We start from the raw sequence: 12823 nt of genomic DNA, 5'->3' as shown, positions 1-12823 counted from the left end.
CGCTCCGTCTACCGAGAAAGCAGGCAAAGTCTAAGTCCCGGTCATAGATGAGTGGATTCGACAGCCATAAGAGACTTGAATATGGGACATATAACATCAGATGATTCAACAAAATTCCAATAGAATACACCAACCGCGGTACATCGAAGTTCTCGGGTATATTGTAGGTTGGCGAGTTGATCGCAGAAGCGGGATCGGAGATTATTTGCTCCGGGCCAAGGCATACACGTGATTGGCTGCCCATTGAGCGAGCTACGTCCTGCGTTCTTTATTTGCATCTCCGCTTGCTCGGTCTTGGTTGTAACTGACTGCCTCGTCGACAGTGGCCGCACTCAAGCAGACCGGCCTCCGTCCCCTCAAGTCGACTTCTGATGCGTATTGGTCGGGGCCACCGCGATTATAGGGACATCACCCTCAAAGCGCAAGTCCGGAGTATCCTGCAGCGCTCACAGAACTCCGCCCATTACGGCAACCCATATATTTCGCTTCACGATCAAATCCGGCTGCAGGATGCGGTCTTCAAGCGTGCGGAGCGGCTGGATAGCGTTCACAAGAGCACAAGAAACTGGAAGAACTTCCGTCAGTCAGGTCTGGACCCGTCAAAGCTCGAGAACTAATGCGTGAAAAGACAGGTTGAAATCTGCAAATGATGGCTTCACGGTGGCTATCAAAGACAACATTGTCACAGCAGATTTGCCGACGACATGTGCCTCCAGAATTCTCAAAGGATTCTGTCCTGCGGAAGATGCTACCGTCACGAAGTTGCTTGAAAAGGCGGGAATGGTTCTGGTTGCAAAGACTAATATGGACGAGTTTGGAATGGGCTCACACTCTACCCACTCCGCATACGGCCCCGTGGTCAACGGCGGTGCGGTAAAGAGTGACCATCTGTCGGTTGGTGGAAGCTCTGGCGGGAGTGCCCTTGCTGTGGCCAAGAATCTGGCTCATATCGCTATTGGGACCGACACGGGAGGCTCTGTCAGACTGCCCGCAGCTTATATGAGCCTTGTAGGCTTTAAACCGTCCTATGGAATGATATCTCGCACGGGGCTGATACCTTATGCACACTCTCTGGATACCGTCGGAATACTCGCCAAATCCGCGACTGACATTAGGTTGACCTTTGGTTAGTAGACCTCTGCAGGTTGGGTTTCTTATACTTACGGGTGCAGACATACTGCAGCAACCAGACGCCTCGGATCCTACATGTTTGGATCGGTCATCTCGAGAGCGAATCAGAGCTGCAAAGCATATGAGAAGACGGGAGGTCCTTGGTTCCAAGCTGTTCGTCGCCAGAGTGCCTTCTGCAAAGGGCTTGCTAGAAGAACAAGGTCTAGCATCTCTGGCTTCGAGAAGAAGAAATCTTGCTGTTACAACGTCGCAAAACTTCCAGACTCGACGAATAGGAGTGCCTCTGGAGTACAACATTGAAGAGATGCATCCCCTTGTCCGCTGGGCCTGGACGGCAACCTTGAGCCATCTTCAAAACGAGTACAAGTTTGAAATCGTGCCCATTTCCCTTCCGTCTACCAAGCATGCACTTTCAGCTTACTACGTTCTGGCCCCGGCCGAGGCGTCTTCAAACCTTGCGAAATATGACGGTGTTCGGTATGGCCGGAAGCGCACAGCCCCGGCAGATGGAGATGGGGATGGGCTTTATTCATCCTACAGATATGAAAACTTTGGACCTGAGGTTCGGAGGCGAATTCTCCTGGGAACGTATTCCTTGAGCGCTGGGGCTATGAAAAATTACTTCATACAGGCCCAAAAGGTCCGTCGGCTGGTGCAGCAGGACTTTGACGCTGTTTTCAGGATGCCAAATCCCCTCCGTGACGGGGGCGAGGCAAACCCTAATGGCGTCGACATAATCATTGTCCCTACTGCGCCAAGCCCGCCGCCATTTATTAACAGCTTGGAGTATTCTCGACCTGTGGAACGATATACGAACGACGTTTTCACGGTGCCAGCAAGTCTAGCGGGCCTTCCTGCGATATCGGTCCCAGCGCCAGCACACCCTGACCATCCTTGGGGTGCTGATGTGGCCATTGGCATGCAGGCTATCGGACAATATGGGGATGACTTTTCTGTCATCTACTTTGCACAGAACTTTCTGTCAAACTTTCACGGAAAGGACATAAGACGGCTAGTTGATACCAAGATCTTGGGCTAGGAAATGATGCTTCGACGACTACCGGTTGATCGTACAATCTTGTACTCATGACGAAGTAGCTCGGCCAGCTATACAGAGCACATCTCGGCCATATGCGACAGGCGCGGAAACTGGCTGTGATCCTCTCTGCGAAAAACCTGTTCAGACTCACGACCCACCACGCCTACTGCTAACTGGCTGCGTCCACTGATCGTTCTTTGCTAGAACCTCGCTGCGCTGCTCGCTCGCATCCAGAAGCTAGTCAAGATACATTGCGAAGTGCATGTCTCCACGACATCGCATTCATCCTCGCCGGCCCGGTCGCAACTTGACACGGCTCCAAGAGACACAGCATTGCGCTTGCATTCATCAAAAGCCACGGCCTTCCTCTCGCAAAATCACAGACTCACCGGTACCAATGGGTCTCACTGAAGTCTCTACCAAAGGGGACAGTGACCTTGCACTTTCCCATTTTGCAGTGGTCGAGCTCGAATCGGTTGGCTTTGCCATGGTCGTTTTCCATCATACTCGGCAATCGGTTTAAGTGCAGGCGAGGCACACCTCTGGCCGACTAAAAGTATCACTTTGAAACAGACATGGTACGCACCGCGTCAATCCGTGTGTATTTAGTCCTCTAGCGGGGTCTTTGCGAACGGAAATGTCGGTACAGGCGTCAGAAACGGTCTCGCGTTCAAGGCAGGAATACCTAGAGACAGAGTACCCCAACAGACAACGCCGTGTGTACGAGTGACTTATGGCATGATGTGGATAGAGCCTTTTGAAATTAGCAATCAATGTACATATTCCGCCCCTTCCCTCAAGAGTGACAATGATCGCAATGACTTCCTCCTAACTACGTCTCAAGACCTCCCAGAGCCCAATAGGATCCACCATGATGGACCAACCATCCGGGTTCCCCCCTGCAAGAATAGCCATACCCGTACGATCCCCTTGATCCCCATGTTGCACGCCACCTGCAGCGACCACCTGCAGTGGCACGCCCGACCACTTCCCCTGACCGGCGTCGCCCGTCCTGCACGCCGGATGCACGCTCCTCTCCTTGAGTCCCTGGTGCGTGCACATTTTCCCCAGGCCCACCAGGGCCAGTTCATTCCCCGACCCCCGGCGCCGCGCGATCAGCGTGACGTCCAGGCCGGAGAACTGGCACAGCAGGTCGCCCGGGCGGGCGTCGGTGCAGGCGAAGCCGATGCGTGTGGGCTCGATGGCCCTGGGCGGGTTGGTTTCGATGATGACGCGGGGTTTGAGGAGCGAAGGGTTGTTGTGGAGGCGTTTGTCGTGTGGGTGTTTGAGCATGTGTGGGATGGGGATTGGAAGTGGATGTGAGTTTGTCGCTCCGTTCCCAGGGCCTGTCATGGGAGGAGGAGCGGCAGCAGCAGTAGGAGTATTCGACGATGCTGAAGAAGAAGTTGATGATGGTGGTGGTGGAGAGTAGTTGTACAAATGCGATATCTCTTCGCTATGCGACGCGGCGTGGACGACATTCTCAATCATGTCCGGCGGCAGCGGGGCGCGTATGTACGCTGTCCCCGTTCCCGCCCCAGTTGCCGTTGGGGTACCTGTTCCCGCCGTCGACGACGACGTTGTACTCGTTACGGACGTTGTCGAACTCGAGCTTTTCTGCGTGCCACCGGCAGACGGCCTCGTCGACGACCTTTTCCGCACTTCGTGCCCGACGTACTTTGCCCAGTCGACCTGCTCGAGGCGCTGGCGCAGATCGCGGATGCTGGTCCACCCGGGAAGTACCTCGTCGATGAAATTGACGTAGTCCGGGACCAGCGGGTAGGTGAAGTCGCGCAGTCTCCCAGTCAACAGACTAACACCCTGGCCATTGCCGGGTTTCTGTATAGCCTGCAGCGCCATGTAGCTCTCCACGTCGGCCTGGGTGATGCCCAGTGCGCGCTGAGCCAGAAAGATGGCTTGCATCGGCGACCGGGACCTCGGCGTCGCTAATGATGGCTGCATCAAATAGCTAAAGACCTCGAAATGGACCTCGAGGATATGCTTTGAATAGTCCGGTTGAGGACCGCGGTAGGATCCTGGTGGTCCCTCGGGGTCTTCGCCGCAGTCGTCTGCGATGCCCAAGATGCCGTAGACCTTGTCGCGGCGCTCGGCGCATTTCGAATCGTAGAATTCCAAGAGCAGGTCTTCAAGCGTCGAGGCCGTGTGTGAGGCGCGCCGCGACGTCAGACGGAAGGGGATTGTTTGTGTGAATTGTTGCACGAATGCCGGCATGGCAGGTGAACATGTAAGCGACGGTGCTGTGGTTGAGGATGGCGAGGAGATGATCGAGCGCACGGCGCGGACAATGTCCTCGAAGTCGATCCAATCGAGACTGGCAGTGCCACAAAGGACTTGGACTTTGCTCGCCCTGACAAACTCCTGGATGATCCAGGTGCGGGTCCAGTAGTTGCCCCTGCAGAGTTCGAGCAAGTTTGCCCAGCGGTGCGCATAGGCCTCGACCAAGTACTTTGCACGGAAAGCCGAGGAGGACAGGTCCGGCTGATGTTGATGGTGATGATGATGTTTCCTGCAAAATGTGGCCATCTCGCTGATGAACTCGAGTGCCCTGGCCTGCCTCCTGTCCTCCGACGGCAGGCCCAACCACACAAAAGTCAGGACGGCCTTTTCATAGATCTCGGACATGCGTTGGACGTGGAAATTGCGCTCCTCCAAATTCTCCTGGTCGATGCACAGGGCGTCGACCCAGAGGAACCTCGACTCCCCGCGTTGACGCAGGTGATACAGCAGATTCCACAGGTTCACGCGCACGCGAAATGGACGCCCGTTGACCCGGATCTGCCGCGTGTACGTTTCCACCGCCGCCGCTTGGGCGTTGGCTTTCCCAGTTTGGTGCTGGTGATGGTGGTGCCTCACATTGTTGGCATGCGGATTGGGGCCCCAGGTATAGGAGATGGCGGCGTAAGGAGGGCGACGATGGATGGCGTACTGGGTGATCCGGAGACTGATCACGTCCTTCTTCGTGCCGCCCTGAATCTGAAGGAGACGCATAAAGTTGCCGTAGAGCTTGAGGCGCTCATGGCGGAATTCGTCGGTAAGATTCATCTTCCGTAGGTTTCGTCTTTTCTCTTACCCTTCTTTCCTTTTCCGTCGCCTCCTTCTATTGCTGGTAGTCGTGACAATGTATCAAGGACATGTTACAAAATTGCAATTCATGGTCATAGAAAGAACGATTTGCGTACATAAGCCGGTCGCACGGAAGAGACAGTTCCAAGGCTGCTTTGAAGCCCGCAAAAGTCAGATGTGGCAATTCATGATGGCTGAGCCTCTTGATGGATATACATGTTATGTGAATTATGGAACGAGTACAGAGGCTGACGGCACAGTGAGCGACGGTGGGTAATCAGCAACTGGCCCCAACAATCGTCGCATCGGCCGGGACATTTCAGGGGTTCACATACTAAAGCGACTTGATACGGATTTTACACGAGCGTTTCAAGTTGGACGAGAAATACGAATCATCCGCTTCACGTGATCGAGAACAGGACCTGGTTGGCGACAGCCAGTAAAAAGGAACATCAAACCTGCTCCGGAGGATTGACCGATTCCTTTCATAGAGAACGTATCTCGTGTGAGAGCCTCTGCTGCTCATCATGCCTTCAAGTCTCATAATCATCAGCCCTTCATGTCCATAGTATCATCCCCATCGTCCCTCTTTTCTAGTGCATCAATCTGCATCTCACCACCACCGTGTCCATCTGCACCAGCTCGGTTTCTACCGGCCAGCAACTCACGTCTGACCTCGGGTCCAATATCCTTATGGCCCCTGACCAGCAGCAGGTCCAGTAGTGCTTCTCGCTGGTCCTCGGTGATTTCGTTCCGGTATGTCTGCGCAAATATTAGGAGGCTCTGATGCCACAGGACGGGCAATTTGGCCTCTTTGGATCCCAACGCCTCTTGGTCCTGTTCCTTGGAGGCTCTAAACCGAAGGAAATGAAACACAAGGCCGTCCACAACCTTATACGGCAGCGCATATTTCTTCGCAAGCAAGACGCGGATGAAGATGTTGGCAGCACCAGCGGCTTCGCTGTTCACGTTTGCCGTCTGTTCCGCCGAGATCTCGCACAGCCGCAACAGAGCGGCTGCAGAATGGAGGACAGGAATTTTGATCTTGGCCAGCACGGAAGAGATGATGTGCGCCTCGCGCAGCGTACAACTCGACTCCACGAGCGGAAACAAAAACCCCTTGAAAAACGCAGATGGTCGGTAAAAGGCAGCTTTCAGGGCATTGTAGAGATGGACATTGAGTTTCTTGGTCTCTTGGATGTCTTCCCTCACGCGGTCGAGAAGGACTGTTTCGCAGAAGTGCTGACCCGTAGCCGCTGGGGCAGAGATGAAAATCTTTGTCGCGCGGTAGACCGCGTGTGGAGTCCAATTCTCGGGTCTTGTGATAGAGAGAAGATCTGGCCATTGTGGTAGCGTTGGGAGAACTTTGAATGGCTTGGGCAGAGGACCGGACTTGTAACGTGACAGGAGCTGGCCGACCTTGGTAAATGTCTCAGCGACTTTCATGGGGATCTCGACGGCATCTTCCATAGAGCCACCGCCTATGAACGTTTGTGGCTGCACGGCGGATCGAGAAGCTTCGAACGCCTCCTTTTCGGCGATACGTTGCAGAATCAAGTCTGCAAGGTTTGTTGTTTGACCTTCGTCTTCCTCTTGTTCTCCTTCTTCCGTCGCCCCGTTGGCTCTTGCTTGCTGGTGCCTGCGCCTCCCATTCGCCGATAAGGTGTCGCTCGTGGTCAAATTTGCAATTGATGGTGCAAAGTCGGCCAGTTCTTCGCCATCTTGGAGGAACCTTTTGTAGACCGCCATCTCCTCCGGATCCATGTCATCCTCAGGGGCCACGGCTTCGTCGTCTTCCGGTATCCATTCCTCCTCGTCATCGAACCGACTCTCCCCGTGCACGTTTCCAGTCCCATCTTCGTCATCTACCGCAAACCTAGAGTCGAAGCCGAACGCTCCATTCGTGGGGGATGTGGAATTTGCGCTGGTAGCCCGGCGTTCTGCTGCGTCTTCGTCCACGAGATCTTGAGCTATTGCCAATATCTTTCGCGAGGACCGAGAGTCGATGTAACCATCTCCTTGTGCGCTTTCATCCGATCTTGACTTTCTCTTCCCAGTAATTGATTTGGTTCGGAGTCGGCCTCCAGAAGCAGTGATATCGTCTTCGAGAGGTGCATGTCGGCGAGCGGACGCTGCTTTGGACATTATGAAGTACTTGGCTGCCCAATACTTGGAAGGTGAAGCCGGGTCAAAAATTCGGTGGGGTTGAAGAGGTAGTGCAGACAATGTCGTCGGGCACAAACACAGGAAAACAAAAATTATTTCGATGCCACCGGATCAGGGTGTGCAGGGGAATTTTACGCGAGACTCTGATTAGTCATTCTCGCTAAAAGTTGCAGCCCCAAGAATCCCCAGTTTCCTTGTATGCAGCACGATATAAGAAAAGCACCACCGGGTCCAACAAGAGTTCCCCCTATCGGTGAAATCGGCCCCTGCCGGCAACTTTTATGTAGTGCTTGGTTGAATATACGTTACAGCAGTTATGGGAGATGCCGTCGAACAGGCTACTTACAACAGATATATTCAGGGTTATATCCACGCGATAATGCGTCGTGACCTTGACCCCATGGACCGACCAGATCCCTCCAACGAATTGCTCAAAGATCAGAGGGAAGCAAAGATAGTGACCAATCAGCGGGAGTCGTGGAGTTGGAGACTTCAGAGGCTTCAGAATACGACAATTCCGCCTACCCAACACGGTGAATCAGGTTATGATGACCTGCGGATCGAGGTGAGCCAGGTGGATGAAGCTTCGCCTTGCCTTGCGTCCTGAGGTCTGAGTGGTTCTGGGCTCCGGGTCGAGGAGCTAGAGTTGAAGAACACCTTTTATCGACCATCCCTCCAAGTCCGAAACAATGTTTGGATGCCTGACTACCTAGGTAAGTGAGCATAACCAGAGCGGATATAGTAGGAGCTCGACCAAGGCATGGTAGCAGTCTTGGCCACCAAGCGACTTATGCTCCATGCGGCGGTGAGGCCTCTGGTCCGGAGCGTCATCATCGACATATCAAGCACCATCCTCTTGGGGAAGTCAAGTCCGAACTTCCAATAACACACAGTTCCACCGAAATGTGCAAATGAGTATTGGTTTATACGAAATGTCAGTCACCAAAAGAGCCACACGGCGGTTGGCACACAATTTCCAAAAGGTCTCGATTGCGAGAGGCGGTAATTGAAAGAGGTCTTGGGAGGAGAAGATGCTGGCTCACCGCCGGCCGGCACTCAAGACCGTTAAGGCATGCCTGAAGCGAGGATTCAGGAGTCACGGTAGTACAAGATTCGAGGAGACATGGACAGATTGGCAATAGGACCAAGCCGAAGATATAGCCACGGACCAGGTGGAATAGGCACAGGTCAGAAGACGGGGAAAGAGGGTGCTCCCAATGACGGCGGTGGAGGAAGAATTGGCTTAGCGCACCAGTTCGTATCGGTTCGTGGTCGACGTGCAGGTAGATGGAGATCAGGAGAAAGCAATGCCATGGCATTCACACCCATCGCCAAATCGCTGGAGGTGAATGGAGAAGAATGGACCAAACTGATGCCGGCGTCCGCTGTCAAAAGTTCGGCGACTGTCAATCAACCAGTGCCAAAGACCCGGCTCAACCAAGTTCGTGGATCTCTTTGTATGGATTGTTCTTTGTTTTATTTTTTTCATGTCCAGCAAGATGCAAAGCTGCCGTGCCTCGCTCCGTTCCAAGATCTTGTCCGTTCTGAAGGATCGAGAGATGATTGGTGACATGCAAGGAGTGGGAGAGAAGGCAACGTGAGGAAAGTCTAGATGTAGCCCCGAGACCCTTTTTATCTCGGGCGCTGCAGGCACCTATCAGCATGGGCTGGGGTAAGGGGGACGGCAGCTTAACCAAGCACAGGTAACCTTAACTAAAATCTCTTAGCTGGACTAGTGCTACTTGGCTCCCTCCGGGCTCGGTACGGAGTCCTTTAGAGGTGCCACTCCCTCGTCCTGTAACTAATCCGGCAAGCTCCGGGTAATGATGGCCACCGCCTAGGCTGCCAGACAGAATCCTCCAGTTGAGAGCCCAGCTTCGATTGCTAGTATGGGCCTTAATAATTTGTTAGTTATCAAATCGTGCATTTCTTTTCCTCCAACCAGCTGCCACCATTTGCGGTTTTCCTACGCCTTTTCATCCTTTTGCTCCTTTACATTGCCTTCTCGCGTCTGCGCTTGTAACCCTGATTCATGTACGCTGATCCATGAAATTGCCGGCCTGGAGCTGTTCCTACTCGGCTTGCCCATCTTTTGTTGCTCTGGAAAAGATCCCCTCCGCTCTCCCTCCCTTCAAGTTCGGTTCAACAGATCCTCCATCCAGTCCTCCGTATAACTCGTATTGGTCCAACGTTGGACCCGGTAGTATGGCTGGTAATTTCCATCATCTGATAGCTACTAGGTACCCAGGACCGAGTACACTTCAACCATCCCACAACGTTACTCTATCTCGGTGTCTACGGTTCTCCTTCTCCTTTTCCCTTGCCCTCTTTAAGCGCCATGGCTCGCACCCTTGACTCGCCTATCACCATACTGCGTCCTTCTTTTCCCCATCCTTTCTGTCGCCGCCACCGTGGCCATTGCTGTCGTCCATCTCACCCCCTTGTCACCTGCAATCCTTAGTTGACACAAATCCGGCCCCTCCGTAGCCATCAAGGAAAAGCAAACCCTCATCAAACCCACATTATTCATCCATCGTCAGATACCGTCCCGTGCTCTGCAATCGATCCTTCTCCTCCTCTGTCACCCTCCACCATCTCTCGCCAATCCCATCCCGATCTCTTGGGAAAACCCTCTTGAAGCTGTGGGCGCTGTCACTTTTACCGGCACTCCCGCCTCGCCGTGATCGTCCGCTCTCCCAGAAGCGAATTCGCAATCATCCCAAAAAGCATATCTCACTAATTTCCAAACTCGCTTCTTTTCCAGCAATTCTTCTTCTCCCGTTTCCACTCTCCCCTCTAAGCTCTTGCTCGACCCTCCCTCCTCCGCGAAACCATCTCTGCGTTTCGAATCCAACTGTACAATAAGCCCCCCTGGCTCTATATCACACACGCGCGTCTCGACCGAGTCCACCATCTCACAGCTAAATGCGCATTAGCGACGGTTAACTCAGCAAACCTTGCACGCCCCCCGCGATCGCATTTTCTGCTGCCGGCAGTCCGCGATACCCCCTAAGCAGGCACTGCAGGGTCACCACCGACCAGCGTTTTTAACCTCGTCCCTTTTTCAGAACGTCCCTTCTAGAATCCAACTTCCTTCAGTTCCCGAGAGCCGCACTCATCTTCCCACCCATCTCCAACTTTGAAAACTTCCCACCTCCAACTCTTCGTCCACCCTCCACCCTCCACCCTACCACCCCCTTTGACAGCCAGACATTCCGATCCGACATCAACCAGGTCACGTCAACGATTGTTTATCGGCTGGGCAACTCTTCGTGAGACGTCCTCCTTCTCCCGAAATCCACCTGCGCCCAACTACTAGACCGCAAGCCTCGAGAGCATCGACCACTACCACCACCACCACCACCACCACAAGATCCAAGGCCCTCCCACCCCCTCTGCCATTCCTACCTCCTCCAATGTGTGGACCGCTCCACCCTCGGTGCAAGATATTGATGCCTTGCATGACTTGAAAATAGGACCTCCGTCACCGTCTACGCGCACCGCCTTTTCCACTCGGCCTCTCGACGCCACGGAAGACCGGTGCTTAAAGAAGCATCATGAGTACCCTTTTTCAACCCGCTCTCAGAAATCCTTTCGGCTCTCCTATCGAACCTTCACCGAGACCTAGATCGATGGCTATCCTGCCTCAAAGCGCCACTAACAATCACCCGTCGCCGAAGTCGATCCAGGAGGACTCGATCATGACCTCTCCCGCTCCTCCGAACATGGGACCTCCAGTGCCAGGAGCAGGAGGAAGTCCCGAGGTGGAACAAGGGCAAGGCAGTAATCTGTTGAATGGGTCTCGGGAGCAGATGTCGCTTGGTGCAAATAACAGTACCGCGGCAGGGGCCGTGGGAGCTTCTCAGGGGCCTAAGGTGGTTCAAACAGCTTTCATTCACAAGCTATACAGTATGTTAGAGGACAAGAGCATCCAGCATCTCATCTCCTGGTCCAACACCAACGAGAGCTTTGTCATGTCCCCTTCGAACGAGTTTTCAAAAGTTCTGGCACAATATTTCAAACACACCAATATCTCCTCCTTTGTTCGGCAGCTGAACATGTACGGATTTCACAAGGTCAGCGATGTTTTCCATACCGGGTCTCCCGAATCCGCTTTGTGGGAGTTCAAGCACGGAAACGGCAATTTCAAGAAGGGCGATTTGATGGGCCTACGGGAAATCAAAAGGCGCGCTTCCCGGCACACGCTGATACATCGAGACTCATTCTCCAATGCCAAACCTGGCGTCTCTCAACCAGGCACGCCCGCCGAGGTCATGCCCGACACAGACCAACGTCTTGCAGGCCTCGAACAAGCCTTCTACGATGTCCATTCAAGACTACAAAGGACCGAAGACAGCTACGCACTGATGAGCTCGAGGTGTCAAGCACTGACCGAGGGACTGGTCCGATGCCATCAATGGCTCCAAAATGTCACGAGCGCTGTCCAGACAATGTCCTCCCCTGAATCAGCATTGTACGCGGATATCGCCAGCATGCAAAAAGAGATTGCGCGACAACTCGAATATGTACGCGCCCTAGAGGCTCCTCAGGAATCCTTGCAAAATGGCAGACAGTCGTTCTACCCTGGCAGTTCCACGCTGGAACCGCCGCTTTCTCCACGGGGGTTCAATTATCCAGACAGCCGAAGATCCTCCGTCCAGATCGAGCCGCAGCATGTAGGATTACGTCCGCCTGTCCCGCCGATACCACCTCAGTTTTCTGCTTCCTCGCCGCGTCGATTTGGCTCAATCAGCATCCCACATGTCTCTCCGGGATTCAGTCGTCCGGCCCTCCCACCACAGCCGCCGGCCAGCGTGCATCCGCTGGCTTCGGTGGTGACACCGCCCCCGATGAACTTGGCGAGGAGGCACACGTCAGCTGATATTAGAGAACACGGCTGGCCGCCTGCCAATGGAAACGGTTCGCCCTATGCTTCTGGACAATCATCAGTGCAATGGCAGCCGTCTTCACCACAGCAGCCACCTCAGACTGCTGGAGACCAGCAGATTCGTGATCAACTGGCTCAATACGAGATTAATGGTCCGAGGAGGACACCTGCGGCACCCCAGGCGAGCCAGCCCACACCACCGCTCACCTCTAGCTCCGAGGCACCGCCTGCCGGCCTGGGAGTCGAGAACGTGCCGTGGCCATTGGGAGGCAGCAAGTTCCCGCGGCCGAATTTTGAGCTCCATTCCGCTCCAGCAACGCGGAGAGGAAGTATGGCGACTTTGCATTCATTGCTGAACCCCGCCGAGACAGCGGAGCAAGAAAACGAGGATGAAGGGCCTGGCCATGGCCGCGATGACGACCGGAAACGGAAACGACTGACATGATTGCAGAAAATGTTGCCATTTTTCTTTTGCTGAATTGGGTCAATTTCTATAAAGGCCCCGGGGAAATTTT

General features: G+C 54.0%; 4 protein-coding genes across 4 annotated transcripts; 2 read left to right on the top strand and 2 right to left on the bottom strand.

Annotated features, from left to right (window-relative positions):
- Positions 1-371: 371 nt before the first annotated feature.
- Positions 372-2170, top strand: Z520_03451 (uncharacterized protein; the record flags this gene model as incomplete). Its single annotated transcript, XM_016773962.1, has 3 exons — positions 372-579; positions 629-1126; positions 1173-2170. The coding sequence occupies 3 exons, from the start codon at positions 372-374 to the stop codon at positions 2168-2170; spliced, it is 1704 nt and encodes a 567-aa protein (XP_016634908.1).
- Positions 2171-2998: 828 nt separating this feature from the next.
- Z520_03450 (uncharacterized protein) lies at positions 2999-5233 on the bottom strand (the record flags this gene model as incomplete). The annotated part of the gene is made up of 1 exon (XM_016773961.1): positions 2999-5233. One exon carries the CDS (start codon positions 5231-5233, stop codon positions 2999-3001), a length of 2235 nt encoding a protein of 744 aa, XP_016634907.1.
- Positions 5234-5803: 570 nt separating this feature from the next.
- Positions 5804-7399, bottom strand: Z520_03449 (uncharacterized protein; the record flags this gene model as incomplete). The annotated part of the gene is made up of 1 exon (XM_016773960.1): positions 5804-7399. One exon carries the CDS (start codon positions 7397-7399, stop codon positions 5804-5806), a length of 1596 nt encoding a protein of 531 aa, XP_016634906.1.
- Positions 7400-10977: 3578 nt separating this feature from the next.
- Positions 10978-12753, top strand: Z520_03448 (uncharacterized protein; the record flags this gene model as incomplete). The annotated part of the gene is made up of 1 exon (XM_016773959.1): positions 10978-12753. One exon carries the CDS (start codon positions 10978-10980, stop codon positions 12751-12753), a length of 1776 nt encoding a protein of 591 aa, XP_016634905.1.
- Positions 12754-12823: the final 70 nt, after the last annotated feature.

This window comes from Fonsecaea multimorphosa (genome assembly GCF_000836435.1).
Source record: "Fonsecaea multimorphosa CBS 102226 unplaced genomic scaffold supercont1.5, whole genome shotgun sequence".
Taxonomy (NCBI): domain Eukaryota; kingdom Fungi; phylum Ascomycota; class Eurotiomycetes; order Chaetothyriales; family Herpotrichiellaceae; genus Fonsecaea; species Fonsecaea multimorphosa.
This window is presented reverse-complemented; position numbering and strand designations above follow the sequence as displayed.